Below are 27527 nucleotides of genomic sequence, written 5' to 3'. Positions count from 1 at the left end.
ATGGCCTACCCTGGATGCGGAGGAGGGGTGAGTCCTGGCCACTTGGGGCGGCTCGGCTCTCGCCCGCCGGGCGCGGCGTCCCTATAGGTGGTACCCGGGTGTGAGTCGCCCGGCGTCCAGCGTCCGGCGTCTGGCGGCGCGTACCTGGAGAGCGCGGCTGCGCGGTGCTGGGGCTGGGACTGCGGGTGCTGGCTGCTGGAGCCGCAGGTGCTCCCGGGCCGGAGAAGCATCCTCCTTGTGCCCCGGGGCGGGGGAGGGGGGAGGGTGTGTGTGTGTGTGTGTTTGGGTTCTGAAATTTCCTTCTCGGAATGAAGGAACAAAACACTCTTCTCTTTTGCAGTAATCGGTTAGGGCTCACCGCTAGTCCCACACAGTTTTGCTAAAAATCCTCTTTCGAAATATTTTTGACCACTTCTGTTTTTTTTTTTTTTTTAGGTTGCTTATGAGTAAATTAAGATGCACTTTAAATGCCCCCTATTCTTTTCTATTCCAAGTGCATTCCGTTTTTCTAGCCTATATTTTTGGAGTTAGGAAGAGTACTCTTTCTTATTTAGCTGTTGATCCTACATAGCTGTTGAAAGAAGTTGTAATTACAGTAGTCTATGGCTAGTTCCTGCCTTTGGGGAAAGAATCTAAACCTTCAGTATTTATATCAATGATTTTCAAAGTGCCCTGAGTACAATTTTTGTTTACAAGATGTGAGTTGATTAGCTGGGGTGTGGACAGAAGACTAAGTATTTTCTATATTTATGTTAATTTGCTTTTACCTAAAAAGGGAACTTTTATGCCTTGTTAATTTTATAAAGGAGTTGAAATTTATGTATAGTAAGTGTCTTCAAATGAGTTACTTCTGCTATTGGTTATCTATCCCACAACTTAGACTCAAACTTGTATTAAAATTGATTTGTTTGAAAACATGCCAATATTTCCTGTGGCAGCTTCCATATTCCAATGCCTACCCCTCATTAATCCTTGAATTTACAAAGGAAGTTTAAGGTGTGAAGGAAAGTTTCCTTCAAAGATTAGTCAAGAGAGCATAAAAATGAACCTACGTATTTTCTACATACATATTTCTACATATGCATAAGCCTTCTACATATTTCCTACATACATACTTCTACATAATAAACCTTCTATATATTTTCATTAAATTAAAGTTTCCAGTTGGGTATGTGGTGGTTTTATTTAAAACTATGTGAATGTTCTGATTTAATATATGTGGTAGAGTGTTAATAGTTTTTCTGTGTGTGATACTGGGGATTGAACCCAGTGGCATTCTACCTCCGAGCTACAACCTCAGCCCCATTTTTTTATTATTTATTTTTAAAAAGGTCTTACTCAGGGCGTGGTGGCACAAGCTTGTAATCCCCACGCTTGGGAGACAGGAGGATCGCACAGGTTCGAAGCCAGCCTCAGCTACTTAGTGAGGTCTCCGCAACTTAGTGAGACCCTGTTTCCAATAAAATATAAAATAGGTCTGGGAGTATAGCTCAGAGGTAGAAAGCCTCTGGGTTCCATCCCCAGTACCACCAAAAAAGATAAGAAAATAAAAGAAATAAAACAAGGTCTCACTAAGTTGCATGGGGCCCGGGCTTCACTAAGTAGCTGAGGCTGGCCACGAACATGGAACCTGGGATCATCCTGTCTCTGCCTCGCAAGTACTGAAATTACAAGCATGTGCCATTACAAACAGCAAGAAAAATAAATTTTCACTGAAAGAATTTACACTTTAACCCTCCACTCTTGTAAAAGAGTGCTTTTATTTAATGGAAGGAAGCATCTGAATGTATTTTGAACATTTTGAATCCTTTTCCCACTTACTCAAACATAAGCATCTCTTCTCAGCTATTCTTATAGTCATTTTTAGTAGCTGGAAAGGAAAGTATGCTAAATAATACAATCAATACATATTAGAGAAACTGAGCCTTTAAGTAGAATGGAAAAATCCAGGGATAAATTGCATTTTTTGGGGGGCGGGTACTGGGGTTCCTGGAAACCCTTCTACCTCCAGGCTATACTTCAGACCTATTTTTATATTTTTATTTGGAAACAGGGTCTCTGAAGCCAGCATGGCCGGCTTCAAACCTGCGTGATCCTCCTATCTCCACTTCCCAAGCGTGGGAATTACAAGCGTGTGCCACCACACCCGGTTGCATGATATTTTTAATTGAAACATATTAGTGAGATGGTTAAAGTTGTTATGTTAATATTATGTAACATAAATTAATAATAACATAATTAAATCATGTTAATTATAGTTAGTCGATACCTTATTGTTTTAATATTTAAAAATTATAAAATGTTAGCTGCTAGATTTATTTTGATAATATATTTTTATCTAATCAGGTGCATGATTTATCTTTTCAGATGCATTTCTAATAAATTTTTACGTATTTAATAATTGTTTATCAAAATTGTTTTCATCTTACTAATTGTATAGTAATAACATTTATAACTCAATCTAAAGGAACTATTCATTTTTTTTTCTTATTTTGGTCACAAGAATTAAAACAAAACATTGAATTTTAATTTACATACATATTTTTATTGTAACTGTGATAGTTTTATATTATTTTCAGGCATAAAATAAATTTTAAGTATGAAAAACTTACACAGATGAAATCTTTATGGAAGACATGGAATAAACAAGTTTAAAAAGGAAAAGTGCAAAGTTTATGTTACGGTGGGAGATGGCTGCAGTTTGGGAATGTTATGGTTTTGGAGAAACTGTTCCTGGGGACTTCTGTTAGGGTCCCAGACACAATTTCCCTCAAACCACAACAAAACCCCAAACAACCAAAAACAGAAAAACCCCAGTTTTTGTCATGAGCTAAGGGTCAATACACTTTAGGCCAGACTCTTGCTGAAGATTTAAAGAAGTTTATTAAAAAGATAGAAATACAGAAGATAGTTACAGCCCCATGCCAGAATGGCATGGGGGGGGGGGATCCAAGCCAATTCACCACCCAAAGATACAGCACGTGGACCGGACTTTTTATATGCATGACCTCCATCTTGTTCACATACTGCTAGATACCTCCCCCAGCAAGGTGTGGCAAGATATCTCCTTTCATGAATGGCGAAGGTCAAACCCCTGCTATTATAAATCAACCCCCTGCTAGACTATCATAAAGATATGTCTTTAGAAAGAGTAAACCGCAGCTCTCCTGTCCTATTGACTTGCTAATTACTTTTAGCTAAGTCAATCTAAGTTCCAGTAGCTGTTTGCTTCCTGACCAAAGGCCAAACCTTTCTCTCTCCAGGTCTGTCATTTTGACACAATTATTTCTGAAATATATCTATTAATAATAAGAGCTTTTTCAAATCTTCCTAAGCCATTCCCAATACTAGTACAGCTTATAAATGTTGCAGAAGAATAATTCATGATTTGAAAAAGTGAATGGGAACATATATTTGTTCATTATAGCTCATAGATAAGAAAGGATCCATTCCAAAGAGTTAAGTTATGTAAACGTTTATTTGTAAATGACAATATCATTATTACTATTTAAACTCACAATAAAAACTTCATACGTGAACTTAAAACGTGGGAAAAAGGTATATGCTTTATCAGAATTTGTTTAGGGAAAGGAAGGCAAAGTGTTTAAAGAACACTAACATGTGGTAGTGATACCCGTTGAATGAGGTGGTGTCTGTACATTGACCTCTTGTTTTCTTTCAGCGCACAGTAACTTATATGCTGAATTTGTATGGGCAGAGTTCTTTGAGGTTATCGATTATATGCTCTTTTAACTAAGGTAACCCTAACAAAATGGACAAGTAAATTTCTGGGAAGAAAACTAAGGACCAAAGATAATGCTAAAGATCCACAAACATGCAAAACTGCATGAAACTGAAGTAGCTGCCACAGTTTACACTTTGCTTCCATCACTTTACCAGATGGTAACTGATGCTCTCATGGCAGATTTGAGTCAGATAAAGCGATCAAGAAGACATCCTGGAAAGATGATTTTTTTTTTTTTTTTTTTTTTTGGTGGTACTGGGAGTGGAACCCAGGGGCTTTCTATCTCTGGGCTATACTCCTAGACCTATTTACTATTTTATTTGGAAACAGGGTCTCACTAAGTTGCTGAGAGCCTCACTAGGTAGCTGAGGCTGGCTTCAAACCGGTGCGATCCTCCTGTCTCAGCCTCCCAAGTGCGGGGATTATAAGCCTGTGCCAGCACGCCCGGTGCAAAGATGAAATTATATAAACTATTTTTGGGGAATATCCTCCTACATTTGATACCTCCCACCTGGCTCTCTGGCTCCTTCAGAACTCTGTGGCCATGTTTTCTCTCGGAGAAAACAGGCTGCCAGTCCCTCTGAGGACATAAGCCCTAAGCTGACATGGTGGTTTTTACCATATTCTACCAGATGAAGCTGAAACAGGCCCAGTGCAGATTTGGGGGAGACTCCAACTTTGGGATGAAAGGAATGACAAATAATTTTCAGCCACACTATCTGAATACTCGATTCTCAAATTGTTAGAGTTGGGAAAGTTAGTGCTGCAAATTGAAAAGGGAAGTTGGTTAGAAGGTTATTCTTAAGGACAGATTCCTGATATAATATACATGCCTGACTTTGTTTATAAAACAAGACATTTTCATCCTTCAAAGAAGAATGTTGCAGTGGTGAGAGCATGGCCAGACTTTTTTTTTCTTCATTTAAAATTAACAACAATTGCCAGGTGTGGTGGTGCACACTTGTAATTCCCGCGCTTGGGAGGTGGAGACAGGAGGATCACACAGGTTTAAAGCAAGTCACGCTGGCTTAAGAGACCCTGTTTCCAAATAAAAATATAAAATAGATCTGGGAGTGTACCCTGGAGGTAGAAGGGCTTCCAGGAACCCCAGTACCACCAAAATAATAATAATAATAATAATAATAATAATAATAATAATAATAATAATAATAAATAAATTTAACAATAGCTGGGCATGGTGGCACTGGCTTGTAATCCCAGCACTCTGGACAGCCTCAGCTACCTAGTGAGGCCCTTTGCAACTCAGTGAGACCCTATTTCAAAGTAAAGAATAAAAATTAGGGCTGAGGGTGCAGCTCAGAGGTAGAGTGCTCCTGGATTTCATCCCCAGTACCACAAAACAAACATGCAAACAGCAATGACAACAAAACACTTCACTTTTCAGTTTTTCTTCTTTTCATGAAGCTTTAGGAGAAGAAGCTTTCCAATAACCCTTTAAGTTTCCGTAAAAAGACTAGGTGTTTGTTACCGCCACATGCTTTCATAGCCAGAGTTACTTTAAGAATTTTGCAAATCCTTTTATCCCTGGTTTGAGACTTTTCCCCAGATACTGCACCAGGAACTTTCACCTTGTTAGTACTCTTTAAGTAAAGTATTATTATTATTATTATTTTTATTTTGCAGTACTGGGGATGGAACCCAGGGGCATTCTACCTCTGAGCTACACCCTCCAGCCCTATTTTTTATTTTTTATTTTGAAACAGGGTCTCACTAATTTGCAAAGGGCCTACCTAAGTAGCTGAGTCAGCCTCCCAAGTACTGGAATTACAAGCGTACGCCACCACACCTGGCTAAATATATACTTTTATTTCTGCATTGCAATTATTTGTCATAGTAACATTTATATTTGCATCACATTTACATGTGATTTATATGAAATTGAATGCCATAGTAAACATTTATGTTTGCATCATATTGAACCCACAACACTTGGTATGTTTCCCTGACCCATCCCAATCCACTTCCCTCCCTATCTGGTTCGTGTTAGGGAAAGCGATAATAATAACATTGCATATTGCCAAAACATTATTTGAACTGTTTCCTTTCTCATGGCTCCATTTTCCTCTCCCCACTTCCCTCTTCCATCCCCCTTCCACCTTTCTCTATTCTCCTTCTACACTTACCTAAAGTTCCTTGTTTTTCCTACATTCTCTCTAGCTTCCACCTATTAGAGAAAACCTATGACCCTTGAGTTCCTGAGACTGGCCAGTGATTTCACTTAACTTGATATTCTCTAGCACTCTTATGGTGATTCAAAAATAATAGTTTATGGAACTTTTTATTTTCAGTGTTAGGGTGCATCAAATGATCTTAACATGTCACTATTAAAAATAAGGTTTATTTTTGTTTTTTCTTGAGTCAGATTTTGTAATTTATATAATCATAAGTCTTATTTCATCTGCTACTTTTAAATATATTGGTATAAAGATATTCACAGCATTTGTTTCTATGGATATTTGTTTACATATTAAAATATATTTCTTTCAAGTTTTATTTGTGGTTATATATCCACCTTCATTCTTTGGGGACAGAGTTGATCCCAGGGACACTCTATGTCCTCAGACTTATACCCCTTCTGTCCGTTTATGTATGTATGTGTGTATGTACTGTGGATGGAACTCGGGGGCCTTCTACCTCTGTGATATACCCCAGCTATATTTTATTTATTTATTTATTTATTTATTTATTTATTTATTTATTTATTTTGGTGGTACTGGGGTTCCTGGAAGCCCTTCTACCTCCAGGCTACACTCCCAGACCTATTTTTTACATTTTTATTTGGAAACAGGGTCTCCTAAGCCAACGCGCGCGGCTGGCTTCAAACCTGCGCGATCCTCCTGTCTCTGCCTCCCAAGCACAGGGATTACAAGCGTGCGCCACCACGCCCGGCTATTTTATTTTTGAAATAGGATCTAGCTAAGTTGCTGGGAATTTCACTAAGTTGCTGACGCTGGCTTCAAACCTGCGATCCTCCTGTCTCAGCCTCTCGCATACTGGGATTATAGGTGTTCCACCACACTAGGCTCGCTGTTTTTTGTTCCTGAAATGTTTATGTCCTCAGCAGGTCAGTCTCTCTTTGTCTTTTCAGACATTAGTTCTGGTTTTAATTGAACATATTTTTAGTGTTTAGTTTTTCTTTGCCTGTATGTTGTTGCCTCACCATCTAGTTTCTGCGCAGCACCTTGAGGGCACTGCCTAGAGCTCCTGTACTTTCTCCACATCTTTGCCATCACCACATCCCAGGCTGCAGCTATTCAAAATGCATGTAACCTCCTACATTAAGTGTTTCTTTCTTCTCTCATTCATACATATAATTCTTTTCTCCTTCTGCCTTCTGTCAACCTCTGCTCACCCCTCAGGGACTCAGGTTAAGAATTTCATTCAAAACAGAAGAATGAACAGCTTTCTTACCTCTTCCTCTTCTAGACTCATTAAAATGCTGAGCAAAGTACTTTTTTAAAGTATTAAAATAAATATATATGGAATCTCAAAGTGAAAAGAAAAAGGAGAGAACACATAGGCATAGCCAGAAGAAACTAATATATGTACAGCCTCTGAGGTCAGACTGTCTATAGTCGGATGCATGTTCTACTTACTAGATATTTGACCTTGACGGATTCAGGAAAGCTTCAAGTTTCAGATCCCCAACTACAAAAGGAGCATAGTACTTTCATATCTCATAGAGTTGTGGAAACTAAATAACATAATAGATGTGAAGTACTTAGAATAATTCTTAGGACATCAGTAAACCTTAGATGCATATTACTATTACTATTATTATTTAAATGATTGATATTTCTCTTATTTTTAGTAGAACTGAATTATCACTATTGAATTTTTCTCACCATTTTCTTTTTTTAAAAATAAATCTTTTTTTTTTTTTTTTTTGGTGGTACTGGGGTTCCTGGAAGCCCTTCTACCTCCAGGCTACACTCCCAGACCTATTTTTACATTTTTATTTGGAAACAGGGTCTCCGAAGCTAGCGCACGGGTCTGGCTTGGAACCTGCACGATCCTCCTGTGTCTGCCTCCCAAGCACGGGGATTACAAGCGTGCACCACCACGCCCGGCTAAAAATAAATCTTTTGCCAGGCGTGGTGGTGCATGGTGCATGCTTGTAATTCCTGTGTTTGGGAGACAGAGACAGGAAAATCTTGCAAGTTCGAAGCCAGCCTCGCTGGCTTAATAGACCCTGTTTCTTCTTCTTCTTCATCATCATCATCATCATCATCAATCTATTGTGGAGAGAGTCAGCTCTAAACAATTTTCTATAATTAGGTCACAGTTTCACTATATTGAACATATACTCTCCTAAGTATATATTTTTAGGCATAATTTCTAATTTTACTATAGGTAAAAGCATATATATTTTATATGTTTTTGATAATTTCAGTGATGACTAATGTAAATACTTTTAAAAATTATAATTATGATCTTATGTTGAATTAAGTTCTTTGAGGCTAGAGACATTTGCTTTTTAATTTATAATTCTTTTAATGCTAGATTACAAATGTTAATAAACTATTTCTTAATGTAGGGTACCTAGAATTTTGTCGTTAAAGCTTTTGGGACCATTATTCTTAGAAGCTTTTGTCAGTATATTTCTACTTTCCAGTGAACTTCCAGTACACATTTTCTTTTATACCAACTTTAGTAGATAACTTTTGTATCATTTACTTTCTCCTCTTTTACTCTGATAGTCTGGAAATTTTAATGGCCCCATACCAGGAATGCAAATGGGACATCCAGTGCCAGGAGCTGGTCCACACATGTTCCCTGGTAGTTTCTGTGGGTACCCAGCATATCCAAACAGCTGTTCTTCAAATGACGACCACATGTGGACCTACTTTACTGCCATTGCTGGACAGGTGAGATGCTAAAATTATTGCACACAATTGTTCATTGACTTTAAGGAAACCTATGACTTCTCTAAATACTATGATTTGATGTAGTTTGTCCCCACTAATGCTCATGTTGAAGTTTAATTGCCAATGTCATGGTATTGAGAGGTAAAGGAGCCTTTTAGAGGTTATGGGTTATGAGGGCTGCACACTCATAAAAGAATGAATCTGATTCCAGAAGGAACTGGTTGGTTATGGTATTCGTTTTTTTCTGTTTCAAAATGAGATCGGCATCTCTATACTTTCTATTTCACACAAGTGCCTCTCTTCTTCACACTCATATTTGCTTCTTTTGTTTTTCGGCAATGCCTGGAGCAGCACGTGGTCCTCAACAGAAGCCGATAGGATGCCAGTGCCTTCCTAACTTTCAGAGACATGAGCCAGAGTAAACCTTTTTTTCTCTATAAATTACTTAGCCTTAGGTATTTACTTGCAGCAACAAAAAACAGACTAAGAAACTTCTATTGTTGATATTTTTGACAAAGGGCTCTTCTTACTAGTAGCTAAGCACTTCATCAAAACTTAACTATTATAATACTTATAGGTTATATTATTTTAAATTATCTTGTTATATATCATTTAATATTTTTAATTCCTTCAAATTATGTTTGACATGAAAAACATCTTACTCTCCTTGAGAGATGATTGATAATTCAATGCGAAGCACACTTAGACTGGCATCCTTTTATAGCAAGTAAAAATGAGTATTAGGCATTTGAGGAGATGTAAGAGACTTTTAGAACAATTAGTGCATAGTCCAATGATAGTGTTTATAACTTGAGAATCAGTCCCATTTATTTATTTATTTATTTATTTATTTATTTATTTATTTATTTATTGTGGGGACTGAACCACGGGACTTTATACTTATAAGCTACACCCCAGCCATTTTTTTTTGTTTTGTTTTGTTTTAAAATAAGGTCTGGTTGCTGGACATCTCACTAAGTTTCTGAGGCTGGTTTGAACTTTTAATCCTCCTGCCTCAGCCTTTCAAGGTGCTGGGATTACAGGCATGCACTACCATTCCAGCCTAGAACATATATTTATTTGTTTATTATTTTTATTTTGTTTTTGGTGGTACTGGGATTCCTGGAAACCCTTCTACCTCCAGTCTACACTCCCAGACCTATTTTATACTTTTTGTTTGGAAACAGGGTCTCTTAAGAATCTGCGCAATCCTCCTGTCTCCGCCTTCCAAGCGTGGGGATTACAAGCATGCGCCACCACGCCCGGCTAGAACATATATTTAAAAGAATGTTTTTATTATGACAAGTAGGAAATATGAACCTGACAATTTAAGTACATGAACTCTGTGTGTGAAATTTTAGTGACAATATGTTATTTTGTGGTCAGGTAAAATTTTTTCATTTACTTCTACTATACTATTTATTGTTCCAGAATTTATTCTTTTTAAAGTAATCTTAGCTTCATTATTTTGTGAAATTCTAATTGAAATTAAATAAGTGTAATGTGTCTTATACCCAGTTATATCAATTATTGCTTGATTTGGCAAAAAGTGGTATTGAATAAATATTCAATACTAAAAAGAATACAGTGATATATAAATATTTGTGTCCATGGTTCCTGGCTCATAATTCCATTCTCAAGGCAAGACAGAGGCACTAGAATTTCTCTCTTCCCTAAGGTAGATCATAGAAACTTTAATCTTCCCCTGCCCTTGGATGACCATAAAGAATTTTCTGACACCATGTTACCTTGTTGACAGTGTGTCATAAGACGCTTATCCCAAAGGAGTCCTACTCCTAACCCTGGAGGAAGGAGAACTGCACAGAGAGGCTGGGAAGAATCTGGATAGACAGGCTTGGTGCCTGCACAAATCTCTTAGCAATCATGCCTGTTCCATGAAGTCTACTTCCAAACCCAAAAGGACAGGGTTCAGGAGCTGCTGGACAATTGGATGGGTGGAGGCTCACAGGTGTATTAGAGTGCACCCTTTGCCAAGAGGGTGGTGCACCAACACCACGGGACAGAAGCTTCTGGGCGCAGGACCCTCCCAGATCATGCTCTGTGTATCACTTCATCTCAATGCTTATTTGACTCTATTAGAATATCCTTTATAAGCCAGGTATGGTGGCACATATTTGTAATCCCAGTGCTTGGGAGGCTGAGACAGGAGGATCCCCATTTCTTGGATAGCCTCAGAAACTTAGTGAGACACTCTGCAACATAGTGAGACCTTGTTTCAAAAATAAAAAATAGGGCCGGGGGTATAGCTCAGACATAGTATTATTCCCCTGGGTTTCATCCCCAGTACCACACACAGAAAAAGATTATCCTTCACACACAGAAAAAGATTATATTATATAAATATAGTTTTTATTTAATTTTTGTGAATTAATCTAGCAAATAATCAAATATGATGAGGACACTATGGGAACTCTAGTTTGTAGCCAGTAAGTCAGAAATTCTGGAGGCCTGGACTTGTGACTGGGTCTGAAATGGAGACAGGCTTGTGGATTGAACATTCGACCTGTGGGAAAAGGTGCTATTTCTAGGTAACTAGCATCAGAATTAAATTGGATAACAAGACAATCCACCTAGTGTCTGCTGGATTGTAGAATGCATTACTTAGTGGGGTGAAATATCCACATACTAGTATCAGAAATCATCTCTGTTTGTTGAGATGTAAGCCCAGAAGAAAACCAAGGCACTTTTTCTCTCCTGAGACACAATAATAATATAATAGCAGTTTCTTCCAAATATTAATTGAATCAGTTTTTCAAGTATTTTTTTCTTTTTGTTTATGGCATTTGCCAAAGTGATTATAAAGTTTAACTGGAAGATTGTGTCACTGAGAATACTAAGTAATAATAAAATAGTATATAATACTGTTAAGATATAATAAATCATAAAATTCCAACCATAGTTGTACCTTGCTTAATGACTGGGGCATGGTTCATCTTTGTACATAGAATGTACTTAGAGAAATTTAGATGATATAAGTCAATCTTTGTATGGCCTTTGGATGCAATCAAGAGACAGTAAAGATAAGATGTATGAGGCTTCTGCCAGTACAATACAGCATACTGTTTTACAGTGAATATTTTACTATATAAGAAGCATATTCTAAAGTAATGATTAAAAGATATAATACAGCTGGGCATGGTGGCGCACGCTTGTAATCCCCGCGCTTGGGAGGCAGAGACAGAAGGATCACGCAGGTTTGAAGCCATCTGTGCTGGTTTAAGAGACCCTGTTTCCAAATAAAAATATAAAATAGGTCTGGGAGTGTAGCCTAGAGTAGAAGGGTTTCCAGTAACCCCAGTACCACCAATAAATAAATAAATAAATAAATAAACTAGAAACTTAGTCATTTATTTTCACTATCAGATATACAGACCTTTGTATACACCGTATTTTCATTCAACTGACAGCACAGTAGGTTTTTTTTTAATACTATCAGCATCATCACGGACATGTGAGCTAGGGATTACACTATGACATTATACCATCTGGGACAACACTAGATGTATTAGTCAGCTTTTTGTTAGTGTAATGAAATTCCTGAGCAATTAATTTATAGATAAAATGTTTATTTGGTTCCATAGTTCTGTAGGTTCCAGTCTAGGATTAGGTAGCCACATCATTTTGGGCCATTGGCCAGGGCAGCACATCATGAGGGGACTTGCATGAAAAAGGAAACCATTCACCTCACCAGCGAGAAGCAAAGAGAGGATGAGACCAGAGCCCCACAGTCACCTTTGAGGGTACATCCTCAGTGACCCAATGTCTTCCCACTAAGCTACATCTACAAAAGACTGTTACCACCTTTCAGGAGTGCTCCTGGGTACCAAGCCTTAACACATTGACCTTTAGGGACTCTCATCCAAACCATTGCATTAAGTGATAGGGGGTTTTCAGTTCCAGTATAATCTTATGGTACTCCCACCATATATGTGGTCTGTTGGTACCTGGAACCTATTCTATGGCAGTGACTATATAATAATTGTGATAAGTCAATTTATGTTTAAAAGTAAAAAAATATAGTACAAAAGAGCAAGATATCTAGAAACTTATTTCTCAATTCAGTGAATGGTGAAGGAGCACTTTACATCAATGGGGAAAGATTATGTTCTTCACTATCCTGAAATAACTAATTAACACTTCATCTAAAAATAAATTTAGATCCTTATAAGTAGCCATCTTGTGACCTTGGGGCAAAAAGCTGGAGATAAAAGATTATAAATGGAGAATGTGGGAAATGTAGAGATTAATGGTATCATTAAGTTGCCCCAAAGCCCTGTTCTTCCTAGCCCAACACTTCTTTTTATAAAACATGATGTCTTTATTGTTTAAGCCACTTTAATAACATTTTCTGTTGTTTGCAGCTGAATGCAGTCCTGTTAATTCATTATACAGATGTTATTTGTAAGAAACTTTCAAAGTGTTATAATGTTGGTAATAAGTCGGGTATGTCTCTTGCCTATGAAATGAATCTATTTTATAAAATTACGCATTTAAATATAAACTGGATGTATATAATTGAGATTTTTTTCATGTGAATTATTTCAGAATAATTATTGGTAATAATTTTTATATTTGTAATATTTGATACTTTCTTTAAATTTGGCTTTTAAGTAAACTTCATTGGGACAGTCCTTTATCCTTTCCCCTTACCTATCTCCTAGGTACTAGAAATGTTCTAGTCATCATTTACATGTTTCACGTTTTTAGATTTTCTTGTGTAAATATTTAGACCGTATTCTTTCCTATATTGATTTCTGCTTAGCTTTAAGGGATGAGGTGAAACATCAGATTTGGGCATTCTGGCTATATAATCTAACTACTAAACTCGCATCTGTATCTGCATTCTCATGGATTGGGCCTCATAATTAATGATATTTTATTAACGGACATACCCACTTAAAGGTTTGTGCGTTGTTTATGTGATGGTGTTTTCTGAACAGTAATGGTTTTATTATTAATTTATATGAGATATGAGGAAATTCTGTTTTCTGCCTTCATTTATACTCATATACACACATACACTTCCACATACAACTTATTCCAACTTTAACTTAAGGATGCACCCACTTTTGCTTTTTTACACTGCAGTGCTTTGGGGGTCGCGATGATACCAGTACTCTTGCTTTATAAATAAATGAGTGGAGAGTTGGATTGAGAACAAATAGAACATGAATTTGAATATCATCTCAAAATATTGCTGCGTATCAGCCTAACCCATGGCAACTGGTTGTTATTTACCTAAAATTCTTATTATTTCACTAGAAAATGTGCCTTTTGCCTACTGCCACCTGCTTAAGAAGGGAAAGGTAGGTGGGAAGGGAGCCAGGGGAAAGCCCACCAAGTGCTGTGTGCATGTGTGTCACCATCACAATGAACTACATTATGATGTGAGACTATAATTCACCAATAAAAGAATAAAAATAAAGCTGGACATGGTGGTGCATGCCTGTAATCCCAGCATTCTGGAGCCTGAGACCGGAGGATCATAGTTCGTAGCCAATCTCAGCTACTTAATGAGTCCCTTCTCAACTCAGTGAGACACTGTTTCAAAAATAAAAAAGACTAAAAAGTAGGGTTGAGGGTACAGCTTGGAAGTACAATGTCCCTGGGTTCATTCCTAATACCCCCCCCAAAAAAAAAATAAAAGTATGAAAATAAACTGAAAAGCAAAAAATTAACAAAATCAAGATTTTGGATATATGGCTATAAAAATCAAAATTAAAATCTTCAGTGATAAACAATGTAGCCATTTTTACTCAATTTCAAATAAACACAAGATCTGATGCCCTGCTTGCATTACTCACATTTGTTACACCTTGATGCTGACTCTGCTTAAGTCTCTAAAGTTTGTTCAACACATATGATGACTTTACATTTCTATATTAAAATACAGACCAATTTATTTATCATGTATGTTTGTTCCTTTGTAAAAGATAAAGTCAAACACTTAATACTTAGTATTAGGAAAAGAATTTTATATTTAAGTGACTTTACTTATATTTACTATAAAAGTTTCATAGAGCAAAGGGTTTTTAAAAAAAATCAGCTGAACAAAGTGGTATGCACTTTTACTCCCAGCTACTCTGGAGGTCAAGATGGGAGGATTACTTGATCCCAGATATTCAGACCATCCTGAGCAACATGGCGAGACCTCATCTCTTAAATAAATAAATAAATATTAATGAGATAAACACGTCAGAACATTAACTGCCTGGGACTTTTTGAGGCATTTAATGAACAATTTCCCAAGTTTTATAGCATTTAATTATCAACTCTGGTAAGATAATATATTGGTTTTTCTTAGGAAGAATAGTCATTCACTTCTGAATTGTACAAGATATAAAAGCTATTTTTAATCTACGTTGTATCTATGTAGAGCATTGGGTGAGGGGCATATGGGCCATTGCAGATTAATGAGCAGGTAGAAATGTAGGATTTAAAACTCTTTTTTAGGGGCTGGGATGTAGCTAAATGGCAAAACGCCTGCTTTGCAGGTGTGGCGCTCTGGGTTCAATCCCAGGTTCCAAAAAAGAAAGAGCCCCTTTAAAGATCTGTTTTATTTTGTGGAACAGGAAATAGCTACGTTTCCAAGTTTTTATTCCATACATAAAGAGATAGAGAAGTCAGGTGCCACGGCTCATACTTGTACTTGGGGAGCTGAGACAGGAAGATTAAAGTTCCTGGTCAGCACATGATAACTTAGTCCAGACTCTATTGCAAAATGAATAATAAAAGGGCTGAGGATATAGCTGAGTGGTAGAATTCCCCTGGGTTCAATACCCAGTAAAAGATGAGGGGGAGGAAAAGAAAGAGAAAAGGGGGAAGTGAGGAGAGAGTAGGAGAGAACAGGAGAACATCCTAAAATAAGTTTTTCAGCTCAAATTCAAAATAACTTCATCTGTACATCTTTTTAACCAGCAGTTTTTTAAAGTTATCTTTTTCTATAAATGGTGTTCCTTCACTACAGAAGGACCTCCATATCCTTTCGGGTTACTTCTATGTCTGAAGGTATACAATATCCCATGTGGGTTAGGTCGACTTTTATGTGAAATGTTGGAGAAGAGGCTGGTACTTGAACAGGAAATATCATAAGACCACACAGGGCATGTTTCTCTTACTTTTAACTGGATTAGTTTCTATTTTCAGTTCATTCAATTTCTTCCTAAAAGTTTTATGTGTGTACTGTATGCACATTGCATTGTTTTTATACATTGGAGGGGGATCCCGGTGGCTGAGTAATTCTTGTTAATGTAATCATCAAATTGAATAGCATTTTCCAACTTAATAAGAGTTAAAGAAAAAAAAAAACATAACTGTTAATTTCAGTGTGCTTGAAGGAAGACAACTTTTAAATCAAAGATAAAAATGTAATTTTCTGCTATTGCCCTGTTTTAATAATTTGTAAGATAGTCTTATAAAATTTAGAATGCAGTAATTAACAACAGCATGGTGTTTGTGTTGATCATTTACTGAAGTGGTATTGATAGCAACAGCCGTCTGGCATAATAAGGTTAGTTTTACTGTTGATTTCTGTCCAAAACATTGTTTTTTAATCTAGAACTCTAACAATGATTTGAAACAATTGCTTCAATACTTATAATAGACAGGTAGTAATTGGTGGTTAAATAAAATGGGCCACTAAGTATTTCTCAAGTTTCTATAATTGGAGGGAAAATTTATACTCTAGACATGACCAGATTTTTTTAAAGTATAATTAATTGGATAGCTATACAATTTACAATTTAGCAAAGATTCCAAAAGATTCCCATAGAGAAAAGAGCACTTGGTTAATGTAAGCTGGAAATACTATAACAATGGTCCATTAAGAAGAATGTGTCTGAGTAATTTTTTATTCTTGCTACAAGTACTGGAACTGGTTTTAAGGATTCATTGCCAAAGGTATATTAGAATATGAATGTTTATAATACTTCTTAGAAGTCATGTATCAATGTGTTTTTGTTTCTTGGTTCTTAGGAAGCATACATTTTAAATTTGCTCCCTTGATCTTTTCTTATAGCTGTTCTTTTGTATTTGTTCCAATGTATGTGATGTTTCCAAGTGAATTTTTTTACACTGTATTTGTATAGAAAATAGAATTATGTACTGAAACCTAATGAGAATATGCAACTTGTTCATTTATATTGTAATTTCTTGTTTGTGTTTAAAAACCTTCATTTCCCATTAATTCAAACAAATGTTCAGACAGTAAACAGAATAGCAACACAGTAAGTACAGGGATGCTGAATAATTATGCTAGTGGTAGTGATGAGTAGGGAAAAGATAAATATTTTCCCTTCCATTAAAAGCTTCACTATAAAGCTTTCTTTAGATAAAAATTTATTTTTTATTTATATTTTTTATTTTTATTGGTGCATTATAGCCTCATATCATAATGTAGTTCCTGGTGATAGTGACATGTATGCACACAGCATTTGGTGGGCATTCTCCTGGCCCCCTCCCCATCTACCTTCCTCATACAGGGCACTGAGATTGGCATTGGTATTCTCACATATGTAAATAATGTCAGTGAAGTGATTCCCTCATTGGTCTCCCTTCCCCTACCCTTCCCCTACACCACCTCCTGTCTCCACTGGAGTTTCTCCTGCATTATTTGAAGTCCTCTGGTATCTCAGTTACTCCCTCACTTCCACATATGAGAGAAAACATACGACCCTTCACTTTCTGTGACTGGCTAATTTTACTTAAAATAATGTTCTCCAGGTCCATCCATTTTCCTGCAAATGACATAATTTTGTGCGTTTTTATTGTTAGGTAGAATTTCCGTTGTGTTTTAATTTCCTAAATTTTCAAGGTCTTATTTAAGTTTTTACCTGTGCCTATTTTTTTGGACTGTTGGTCCTAAAATTTCTTCCCAAAGTCAACATTAGTGAGAAAGTTTTTGAGACCTTTCCAATGACATTTTATTTTTGTATAGCATTTTAAAATACTTAGATAAATATTTTAAATAGATAAATAGGTGCCATGACTTTCATAAGAGATTATTTTGATTATAGAATGGAGTTAGTGTACTATATTTCAGCAGTATAGAATATAATTCATTGCATTTTCTATTATGTCTTTGCTGTCAGTAATTGTCTCAAGTTTTGTAGTTGTTAATAATGTTTTGATGAATGTATAATTTTTGATTGATATAGTCAATTGATATTTTATATGCTTTTATACAACTACATTAAATAAGATTATTCTTTTTTAACAGGATGGTGAAGTAGACGCTGAAGAACTTCAAAGGTGTTTGACACAGTCTGGGATTAGTGGAACTTATTCTCGTGAGATCTTTTCTTTCTGCTCTTGTTGAAATTTGAATAGAAAATTCATTTTCTAACTTTTATGACTCCTAAGTAAAATATATTTATAAAACATTTATTGATACTGGGGATGGAACACACAGGCATTGTACCTCTGAGCTATATCCTTAGCCTTATTTTTTTTTTTTAATTATAAAACAAGGTCTCATTAAGTTGCAGAGGGCCTTACTAAGTGGCTGAGGTTGGTCATGAACCTGTGATCTTCCTTTCTCAGCCCTCTAAGTACTGAGATTACAAGCGTGCACCGCCATACCTGACCAGAAAACTTAATAACAGTTGCACATATACTTAAGAATTAAATAGTTTAACCAAATGATTCAGTTACTAAAATAAGCTGTTCGTTGTAGGCCTCTGTCTTTTCAACATTAGCCACTCATAGAAGAGATGTCTTTCAACTCATTTTAGCTGATTATTTTGAAATTAAGAAAATTCAATTTTTTTTAACCTTGAAGTCACTAACTCCTGAACTCATAAAAACACTTCCCATCCTTCCATCCTCCAAAGTAAAGTTACGTAATATTTTTTTTTATTTGGATAGTAATCAGTATTTACCTTATTTTTAGTTTGTGCATACTGTTAAAAGCTATGTCCTATGATAATGTATGATTGCTTTTCATTTTTTAATTTTTTAAACTTTCATTGGTGCATTGGTCTTACCCCATTTTGCTTTCCCTGTTCCAACTTCACCAACTTTCGAGTGTTCCAACTTTTTCATCAGAGCTTTCTAGTTTGCTGTTTTCTATGTTCTCCGTTCCTGTCCTACTGGCCGTCTTTCCCCATCATTCCAGAGCTGTCTTTGGCCTGTCAAGAGACTCCTCTCTGTAGTTCATCTATTGTTGTCCCATCATTTTTTTTTAAAGCCAACCTCTTACATCAATGAAATTTATCACTAAGTAGCTTCTTAGTGAAAAAGTACATGGGAGGTAAATTTTTGAGACCCTATGTATCTGAAAATGCTTTCATTCTACCTTCAGAATGGAGGGATTGTTTGGCCAGGTGTGGAGTTCAAGGTTATAGATAATTTTCAGGATGAATTTTACAGGTACTCCTTTTTTGTTTTCAGCTTCCCTCATTGCATTGTTTCCCTTTCCCACCCACATGTGATTTGTTTTTTCTCTGTGGAAGCTTGGGAGATCTCTCTATCCCTAGTGTTCAGAAACTTCAGAGTGATGCACCGAGTTGTCTTGTTTGGGGAACTCAGTGGATATGATTGATCTGGAGATGTGTTTACTTTAGTTTTGTGAGATTTCTTTCAGTAATATTTGCTCTACTTTATCTTTCCGTAATGCCTGTTATTTGAACTAGGTCTGTTTTTCTCTACCTTTTGTGAAATGTCCTCAACTATTCTTTCTATTCTTTTTTGGTACCAGGGATTGAAACCAGGGGCACTCTGCCTCAGAACTACACTGCAACCCCTTTTATTTTGAAACAGGGTCCTGCTAAGTTGGTGAGAGGTTTACTAAATTGCCGAGGCAGGCCTTGAACCTGCAATTCTCCTGTCTCAAGTACTGGAATTACAGATGTTCACCTGGCCTCAGCTTTCTTATTTATACCTTCTATTGAGTCATTTCTGCTGTCTTTTTTCTTTTTAATGCATGTGGTACTGGGGGTTGAACCTCCAGGGAATGTTCTAAGCTAATACTCTAAGCTATACTCCTACAACTTTTTTTAAATTTTGAAACAGCGTCTCACTTAATGACCACATACTGGCCTTGAACCTGGCATCCTCCTGTCTCAGCCTCCTAAGTACTGGGATTATAAACATATATCATGGTACCTGGCTCTTCATCATATTTTAACAGCCCAAAGATTCTCTTCTTTTTTCATCAAAGGGATGTTTTTATTATTATTCTACTACTATTGATATGCTTAATTGTTTTCTTCTTCATTACTTTTCCTCCATCCAAATTGTTTTTAATGCTTCCAGTTTGTTTATTTGGTTAGTTAGCCTTCACAGCTTTTCTCAGATGCCTAATATTTTGTTGCTGGTATTTAGCTAAAATGTAGCTATAAGTCATGGCATAGTGGTTAGTGTTAAATTGTGGGCTTCAGTGCATGGATTTTGGACTGGGTAGTTTTTTTGTGTAACTTAAAGCATCAGTATCTTTATGGATTTTCTTTGGGGACAGTTCTTCAGTTCATCTTCTGTCTGGAAATGAGACACAGGGTTCTCAAGTCTTTTGAAATGTTTATTTAATTACCTTGTTTTAGTAGGTGGCTCATCTCTACTGTGCCTGGTATCCTACAGTCCAGAGACATCTCCAGAAAATAAAACTGTAGAGTTCTGCTGGGGTGAGAGTAGGTGTGACCACCATCTAACCAAATGGAGGCAAAGAGAATATACGAGCTTTCATGCTTCTTAAATAGACATGCATGCAGTGCTTCTGTTTTTATCTCCACCTTCACACACATTTTTCAGAAGTACTGCTGATTCTTGACACATGGAGTCTATTTCGAAATAACTAGGTTGCTTCTCAGCTTCTCTCATTATGCATAAACATAGTTAACTCACATCCATTGACTTTCTGACTTGCAAAATTTTTCCATTTCTTTTTCTCTCATTTTCTTGTATCAAAAGGTTTATGCCTTTAAAAATAAATTTCCTACTGGGCGTGTTGGTGCATGTCTATAATCTCAGTACTCGCGAAGCTGAGCCAGGAGTATCGCAGGATCAAGACCAATATCCACAACTTAGCCAGATTTTCAGCAATCTAGGGAGACTCTTTTTCAAAACAACAAAAGAAAAAGGGCTGGGAGTATAGCTCAGAGGTAGAACACAGTACCAAAATAAATATATAAATTTGCGGTCTATCCTAATGGGATGCAGAGAGGAAGTGACAATCTGTCGACTTTCATTAGGAAAGTCTTCTCTCTCTACTTTTGGTGAAAAACATTTCATCTTCATATAGTTATATTTAGAGATCAAAGATGTGCTAACTTGTCCATTGAATTTTGCCTTTTTTTTTTTTTTTTTGCGGTTCTGGGGATGAAACCCAGGGGCATTCTACCTCCAAACTACACCCCCTGCCCTATTTTGTATTCTTTACTTTGAAACAGGGTTTCACTGGGTTGCAGAGGTCCTCAGTATAAGTAGCTGAGGCTGTCTGCGAACCGAGATCCTCCGGTCTCAGCCTCCCTAATGCTGGGATTACAAGTGTGTGCCACCACGCCCGGCAATTTTTGCCCTTTTTGATCATCTATTCAGATCTCTACTTCATGAATGTATGTCAAGTAATTTTAAAGTAAAATATATTATGTACTTGACAAAAATATATAATACCATTTTAGAAATTTCTCATGTAAACCCATCCCCCCCCCAGTAACTTTTAGATGAAAGAATATTAAGCTCCAATCCTGATGGTTTCACTTATTAGGTTGATGAACTTGAAAAACAATATTTTAGGGATATAGTTTTTTCATTTGCATAGTTGAGACTGTTATACAGTTGTTTATGTGAAATCACATAAGTCACAACACCTAATTCGTAGTGAATTCTTATTCAGTACCTGTTGTCAGTCCTAAAATACTGTAATCAAGAACTCTGACACTGACACATATTTAATGTTCCAGGAAGGTGGTCTCTTTTTACTTGTGGAATGCTTTATAATATTTTCTTAGAGAGTCTAAAATTAAATTGATATAGTTTTTTAAAATTTTCAAAATATGTAAATCAAGCATCATAAAATAAAATAATTTATAAATCATGTATCTACTTATTCATTTGTTTTAAAAAATTGCTAGTAAGAATTTCATAAGCTTTACTGAACTGTGCTAACATAATTCTTCTCAGGATAAGTTAGCATACTAGTTGAGTGTAATGGTGATAAGGATTAGAAAAATTAAATTTGACCCTGTGGGTTAATTACAGCACTACAAACATGAAATATACCATGACTTTATTATAGTTTGTGTTGCCTTTTTTCTTTTTTTCTTTTCCCCTCCCCCTAGAAAAAGCAGTTGGTTTAGTTCAAAGGTTCATCTTTTCTTACTTGGTCTATTGCAATTAAGTCACCAAATGATTTAAGTACCTTTAATATCATCTCACTTTATGGTCTATTTATTGTAAACTTAAGTCCCTGAAATGGAAATTTTAGAGTTTTTCTTCTTCTTAAATACCTCATTGACCTTAATTAGTCTAAACCTTTCATGGTGGTGTTGACGAGCTTCACACTGCCTTTGTTTGCCTTTCCTAAGTGCTGCACTGCCTCTCCCTCACATGTCCTCTAGCTCCTTCAAGTTTTGTGATCTCTGAGTACCAGTCTAACTCCACCTAAGCCCCCATTTATCAGGTGTGATGTGGAGACTGAAACCTCTCCACTCCAGGCCTCAGGCAAAGCCACTTGATTGACACACCTCTCATACCTACAACACTGCAATTTTCAGCTGTTTTACAAGTGCTTTTTCTATTACCTTAATCCCCTCAGTAGATACGGCTAATTTGAAGGCAGTATTTTTTTCTGTCTTTTCTCTTTTATAAATGCTTAACATTTCATTAAATTTTGTTAATTATGGTGATTATGTATTTTTGGCAACTTTAAAATGTTTTGGAAGTAAAGATTGTCATCATTCTACATCGATAAAATTGAACAGGCTCCTATTCAAATCCTGAATATGTTTTACAGCCTTCAGTTTGGAAACCTGCAGAATTATGATTGCCATGTTGGATGTATCCTTTAATGAAATAGAAAAGACTAGAATATAGAAATTTTGCTTTTGAAATATTAAGCCTGTTGTTAGTTGTAAATGACCATAAGCTAGTGAACTAGAGTTAAGAATATTTATATACATATATATATATATATTTCTAATACACCATGACTTTATTTTAGTTTGTGTATAATAAAGTTTGTGTAAAATAAAATATACTATATACTATATATATAATATATATATTACATATATATATATATATATATATATATATATATATACATTTTTTTTGGTGGCACTGGAAGCCCTTCTACCTCCGGGCTACACTCCCAGACCTATTTTATATTTTTATTTGAAAAGAGGGTCTCTTGGCTTCGAACGTGCATGATCCTCGTGTTTCCGCCTCCCAAGTGCAGGGATTACAAGCATGCGCCACCATGCCCGGCTGAATTAAGAATATATTTTAAGGTTCTGTATGAATTCCAGACATTTCCGTTTTTATATAGAAATCTGCATATTTGCTGTATTAGGCTAACTTTGCAGATGTTGATTTTAGTCCGTGATTTGCAGTTGGGTCACTTAATTGCTCTCAGACACCAAAATTTACTTTTGTTAACCAAACTATCAGAGAGATTACACGGGAAAAATGGGATTTAGTGAATTCAAGGAGCTGTGGGCAGTTCTTACTGCATGGAAACAGAACTTCATGACTGTGGATCGAGACCGAAGTGGCACAGTCGAGCATCATGAACTGAGCCAAGCCATTGCACTTATGGGTAAGAATGTGAGATTCTTTAGGATCTGTGCAGCTCATCTTGTATATATATTATATATTTACATATATTTATTACTACACTTTTATTATACATTGTAATGCACACAGCACTTGGTTAATTCCTTTAGGTTCAGGGCTATACATAATTTCTGACTTACCACCTTAAGAAAATTATTTTAAATTATTTTTTTTCAAAAGGTGATCTTTCAGACATTTATTCTGAATTTCATTTTAGTATATTTACATTTATTTCCTTAATTGTTAGTACTCACCATGTGCATTGTGTTGGCGTCTCTAATTCGGGAGCAAAGGCTTATCATCTTAGTCATTGGTCTCTGTATTAGAGTCTAGATTGTTTTTTAAATCAGTAAATTTGTTTTCGCCCCTTCTTTACTTATGTAATGCAGAGCACATAAAAAGTATCAAAATACCTGATAATGGGAAAATTGTAATTTAGGATATTTTAAAAATATGTATCTAACTTTATTTTCACCATACATCATATTTAGAAATTTTTTCGTTGTTTTAGAATTTTCAGATTTTTCTTTATCTTTCTTTTTCTTTTTTTTTTTTTTTTTTCCTTTTTGGTACTGGGGATTTAATTCAGGGGCATCCTACCTCTGAACTACATCTGAAACCCTATTTTTTTTTTTTAATTTTGAAATAGAGTCTCTCCAAATTGCTGAGAGTTTTGCTACATTGTTGAGGCTGGTCTCAAGCCTGTGATCCTCCTGTCTCAGCTTCTCAGGTATTGGGATTACGGGCATGTGCCACGACACTCTGCTAGTTTTATTTTACTTGCAATAAGTTAAGGTTCTTCCCTGGTCTGTTTTCAAAGAGTGATAATACACAAGGTACTCAATTCACTTGCAGTTAATGCAGTTTTATGTAGCTTTCTTAATTGCTTTTGTTTTTGAAGTTTTATTTAGACTTATTTCCAAGCAAAATCTGTGTGAAAATTAACTTTTTGAAAATTAAAATCTGAACTTAATGCACATGGGTTACCTCAAATTACAACTTTTTTTAAACTAGTGTTTATTTTTATTTTCAGTTTTATAAATGACATTTTAACTTAGTAGAGACAGTACTAATATCAACATAGTACAGTTAAGTGCCTTAGTACCTAATGGATTAAAATTGTTATCTAGTTCAGCATAGCGTTGGAAAATTAATACAATCTTTTGTAAAAAAGAAAACTTCTTAAGAGTTGAAATAGGTGGTTGAATATAAGAGAAAGGTTATTTGGATAATTTGAATTATTTTGCTAAGAATATTACAGGAAAAATTCAGGTATTTTACCAGCACCAAACCCAGATCATAACTCTCTAATAGGAAGCTCAGAATTCATTTCTATATAACTACATTTGTTTTTCCACTTATAATTTTACTTTAGTCTTAGCGAGTTTCCTGTGTTGCATTTTATTGCAGCAACAGATAGAATGTCATCTTCTTGCACTTGTTTTTACCTTTGAATTTATTGATATCATTTGTCCAAATTTATTCATTATTACTATCTGGACAATAGTGCTAGGAAGTGGTACATATCTCGTTAAATGTGTAGGACCACTATAGGGTCATAGCAAATAGAATATATCAATTTATATTACTATTTATTTTTATCTCATTCTTTTTAAATTTCAGCTTTCATGTTTACTTGAAAATGTTAGTAATTAAACAATAGTATATGTGGAGAATTGAAAGCTAACAACATACATATGTTGGAAGTGAATAATCAGAATTTTTGTTGTTAGGAGTACATAACCAAAAAATTTGGGCACTGCAGAACTAGAAAAATAAACCAAACAAATAGTGAAATATTTTTCATTACCAAGGGCTTTGCACATGCTGGGTGAGATCTCTACCACTAACATAATCTCCAGCCCCTTTCTTTCTCTCTCTCTCTCTCTCTCTCTCTCTCTCTCTCTCTCTCTCTCTCTCTCTCCCCCTCCCTCCCTCCCTCCCTCCCTCTCTCTCTCTCTCTCTCTCTCTCTCTCTCTCTCTCTCTGTGTTTGTTTTTTTGTTTGTTTTGTTTTGTTTTGTTTTGTTTTAAGACAGAGTCTCCCTAAGTTCCCCAGGCTGGTCTGGAACTTGTGATCCACCTACCTCAGCATCCTGAGTAGCTGGGATTATAGGCCTGCCCCACCATGCCTGGTGTGCTTTGATATTTTTTGAGAACTATAAAATGTTACAGAATTAAAATATTTAGGGTTGAATCTATGAAATACAGCTAGACATAATTTCAGAATCAAAATACATCTCAAATACACGAGAAGATAATTTTTTTCTTTTTCTTAGCTTTGACTTAACGAAGAAGTGTGATATTCATGTACCCCTTAAGAGTGTTAATAATGAAGCCTTTGATTATTTTTTCATATTAGTGTGCTTTATTTCTAATATATATTTTGTGGCAGTTAATCTGTTTTAATAATTTACTCATGGAAAAGCAATGCTGCAGTGTTCTTATGGTATTTAATCTTAGAAGTTTTAATTTATCAATCTCTTTTATTAGGTTATAGGTTGAGTCCTCAAACACTAGCTGCTATTGTTAAACGTTATAGTAAGAACGGCAGGATTTTCTTTGATGATTATGTTGCTTGCTGTGTGAAACTTCGAGCATTGACAGGTATTGGCCATTTAAAAATTGGTTGAACTTTATGTAGCTATTTCCATATACCAACATGTTTTCCCCCTTTTAATTAATAATTTAATTTCATAAGACAGTTAAGATTTAATAATTTTTTTTTTTTTTTTTTTTTTTTAGCAGTACTGGGGACTGAACCCAGGAGCATTCTATCTCTGAGCTACACCCTCCGGCCTATTTTTCATTCTTTATTTTGAAACAGGGTCTCACTAGGTTACAAAAGTAGGTGAGACTGGCTGCGAATCTTTGATCCTACTGTCTCAGCCTCCCAAGTACTAGGATTACAAGCGTGTATCACCACGCCTGGATAAGATTTTAAAATTTATTGACATAAATAAAAAATTGTTATAGCTCTCAGGTTTGGAAAGATTCCTTTATATCTCAATTGCCTGATATATTAAATTACTTAAGATTTAACTGAATATTTTGAAATTATTAAGCCTTTGACTTGGAGACATTAAGTATTTGAGATATAGATCTTAAATTATAATTTTTAAAAATAATTTCTTTGTTTTAAGATTTTTTTAGGCGAAGAGACCACTTGCAACAAGGGTTTGTGAATTTTCTTTATGAGGATGTGAGTATCCTGTTTAACGCTTCAGTATTTATATTGTGTTCTAAGTGTGCTCTTAGTTAACTAAATATTTAAATGATCCAGGGTAGAAATACTGGAAATAATTTCTTAAAGATCATATTGTTTCTTACGGGTTTTCAATACAGTATAAATAGGAGATTCAATATTGATACAAATACTAATATTTCTCTGTATCAAAGCTGAATATACTTTTTTAAATGTTGGAAAGTTTTTGCAGTTTATCTTTCAAATCATCTGTAAGGGTACAAACAACCAATATTTTTATAAAGAGTCATTTGCATTTTTATCCTTGTTGTCATAGAGATAGGATATCTTAATCTATGACAAATTAAAAAGGTGTTTATTTCTCATTTTAAATGATCACTGTTAACATGATCTGTTATTGTTTTTAACTAAAACTAAGGGAAAGTGATGTTTTAGTGTTTTAATGTTTTTAAAAAATTTTTTAATTTGTATTTTATTTATTAATTTATTTAATTTTGGTGGTACTGGGATTCCTGGAAGACCTACTACCTCTGGGCTACACTCCCAGACCTATTTTTGTATATTTTTTTTGGAAACAGGGTCTCTTAAACCAGAGCAGCTGGCTTCGAACCTATGCGATCCTCCTGTCTCCGCCTCCCAAGCGCAGGGATTACAAGCGTGAGTCACCACGCTTGGCTTGTTTTAATGTTTTAAAGGCTTTTGTTTTATTACAGTTACTAATGGAAATCATAGGATTAAATATCTTACTACTATATACTGGCTTGAATTGCAAGCCTTAGTTTACTCTGTAATGAAAAAGCTTTTATAGTATGTATTTAATTGAAAACAATTGAAATCATTTTATTGGTACTAGATGATAATTTTAATTATTAGTTTTTGCAGGGCACCATGGCAATTTGA

The 27527-nt window shown here is 35.5% G+C and overlaps 1 protein-coding gene across 1 annotated transcript; it reads left to right on the top strand.

Moving 5' to 3' along the window:
* GCA (grancalcin) lies at nt 1-27527 on the top strand (the record flags this gene model as incomplete). The annotated part of the gene is made up of 8 exons (XM_080688827.1): nt 1-27; nt 8467-8634; nt 17873-17942; nt 22604-22647; nt 23260-23407; nt 25916-26029; nt 26566-26624; nt 27501-27527. The coding sequence occupies 8 exons, from the start codon at nt 1-3 to the stop codon at nt 27525-27527; spliced, it is 657 nt and encodes a 218-aa protein (XP_080544953.1).

The sequence above is a fragment of the Muscardinus avellanarius genome, assembly GCF_963383645.1.
Source record: "Muscardinus avellanarius genome assembly, chromosome: 2".
Lineage (NCBI taxonomy): Eukaryota > Metazoa > Chordata > Mammalia > Rodentia > Gliridae > Muscardinus > Muscardinus avellanarius.
This window is presented reverse-complemented; position numbering and strand designations above follow the sequence as displayed.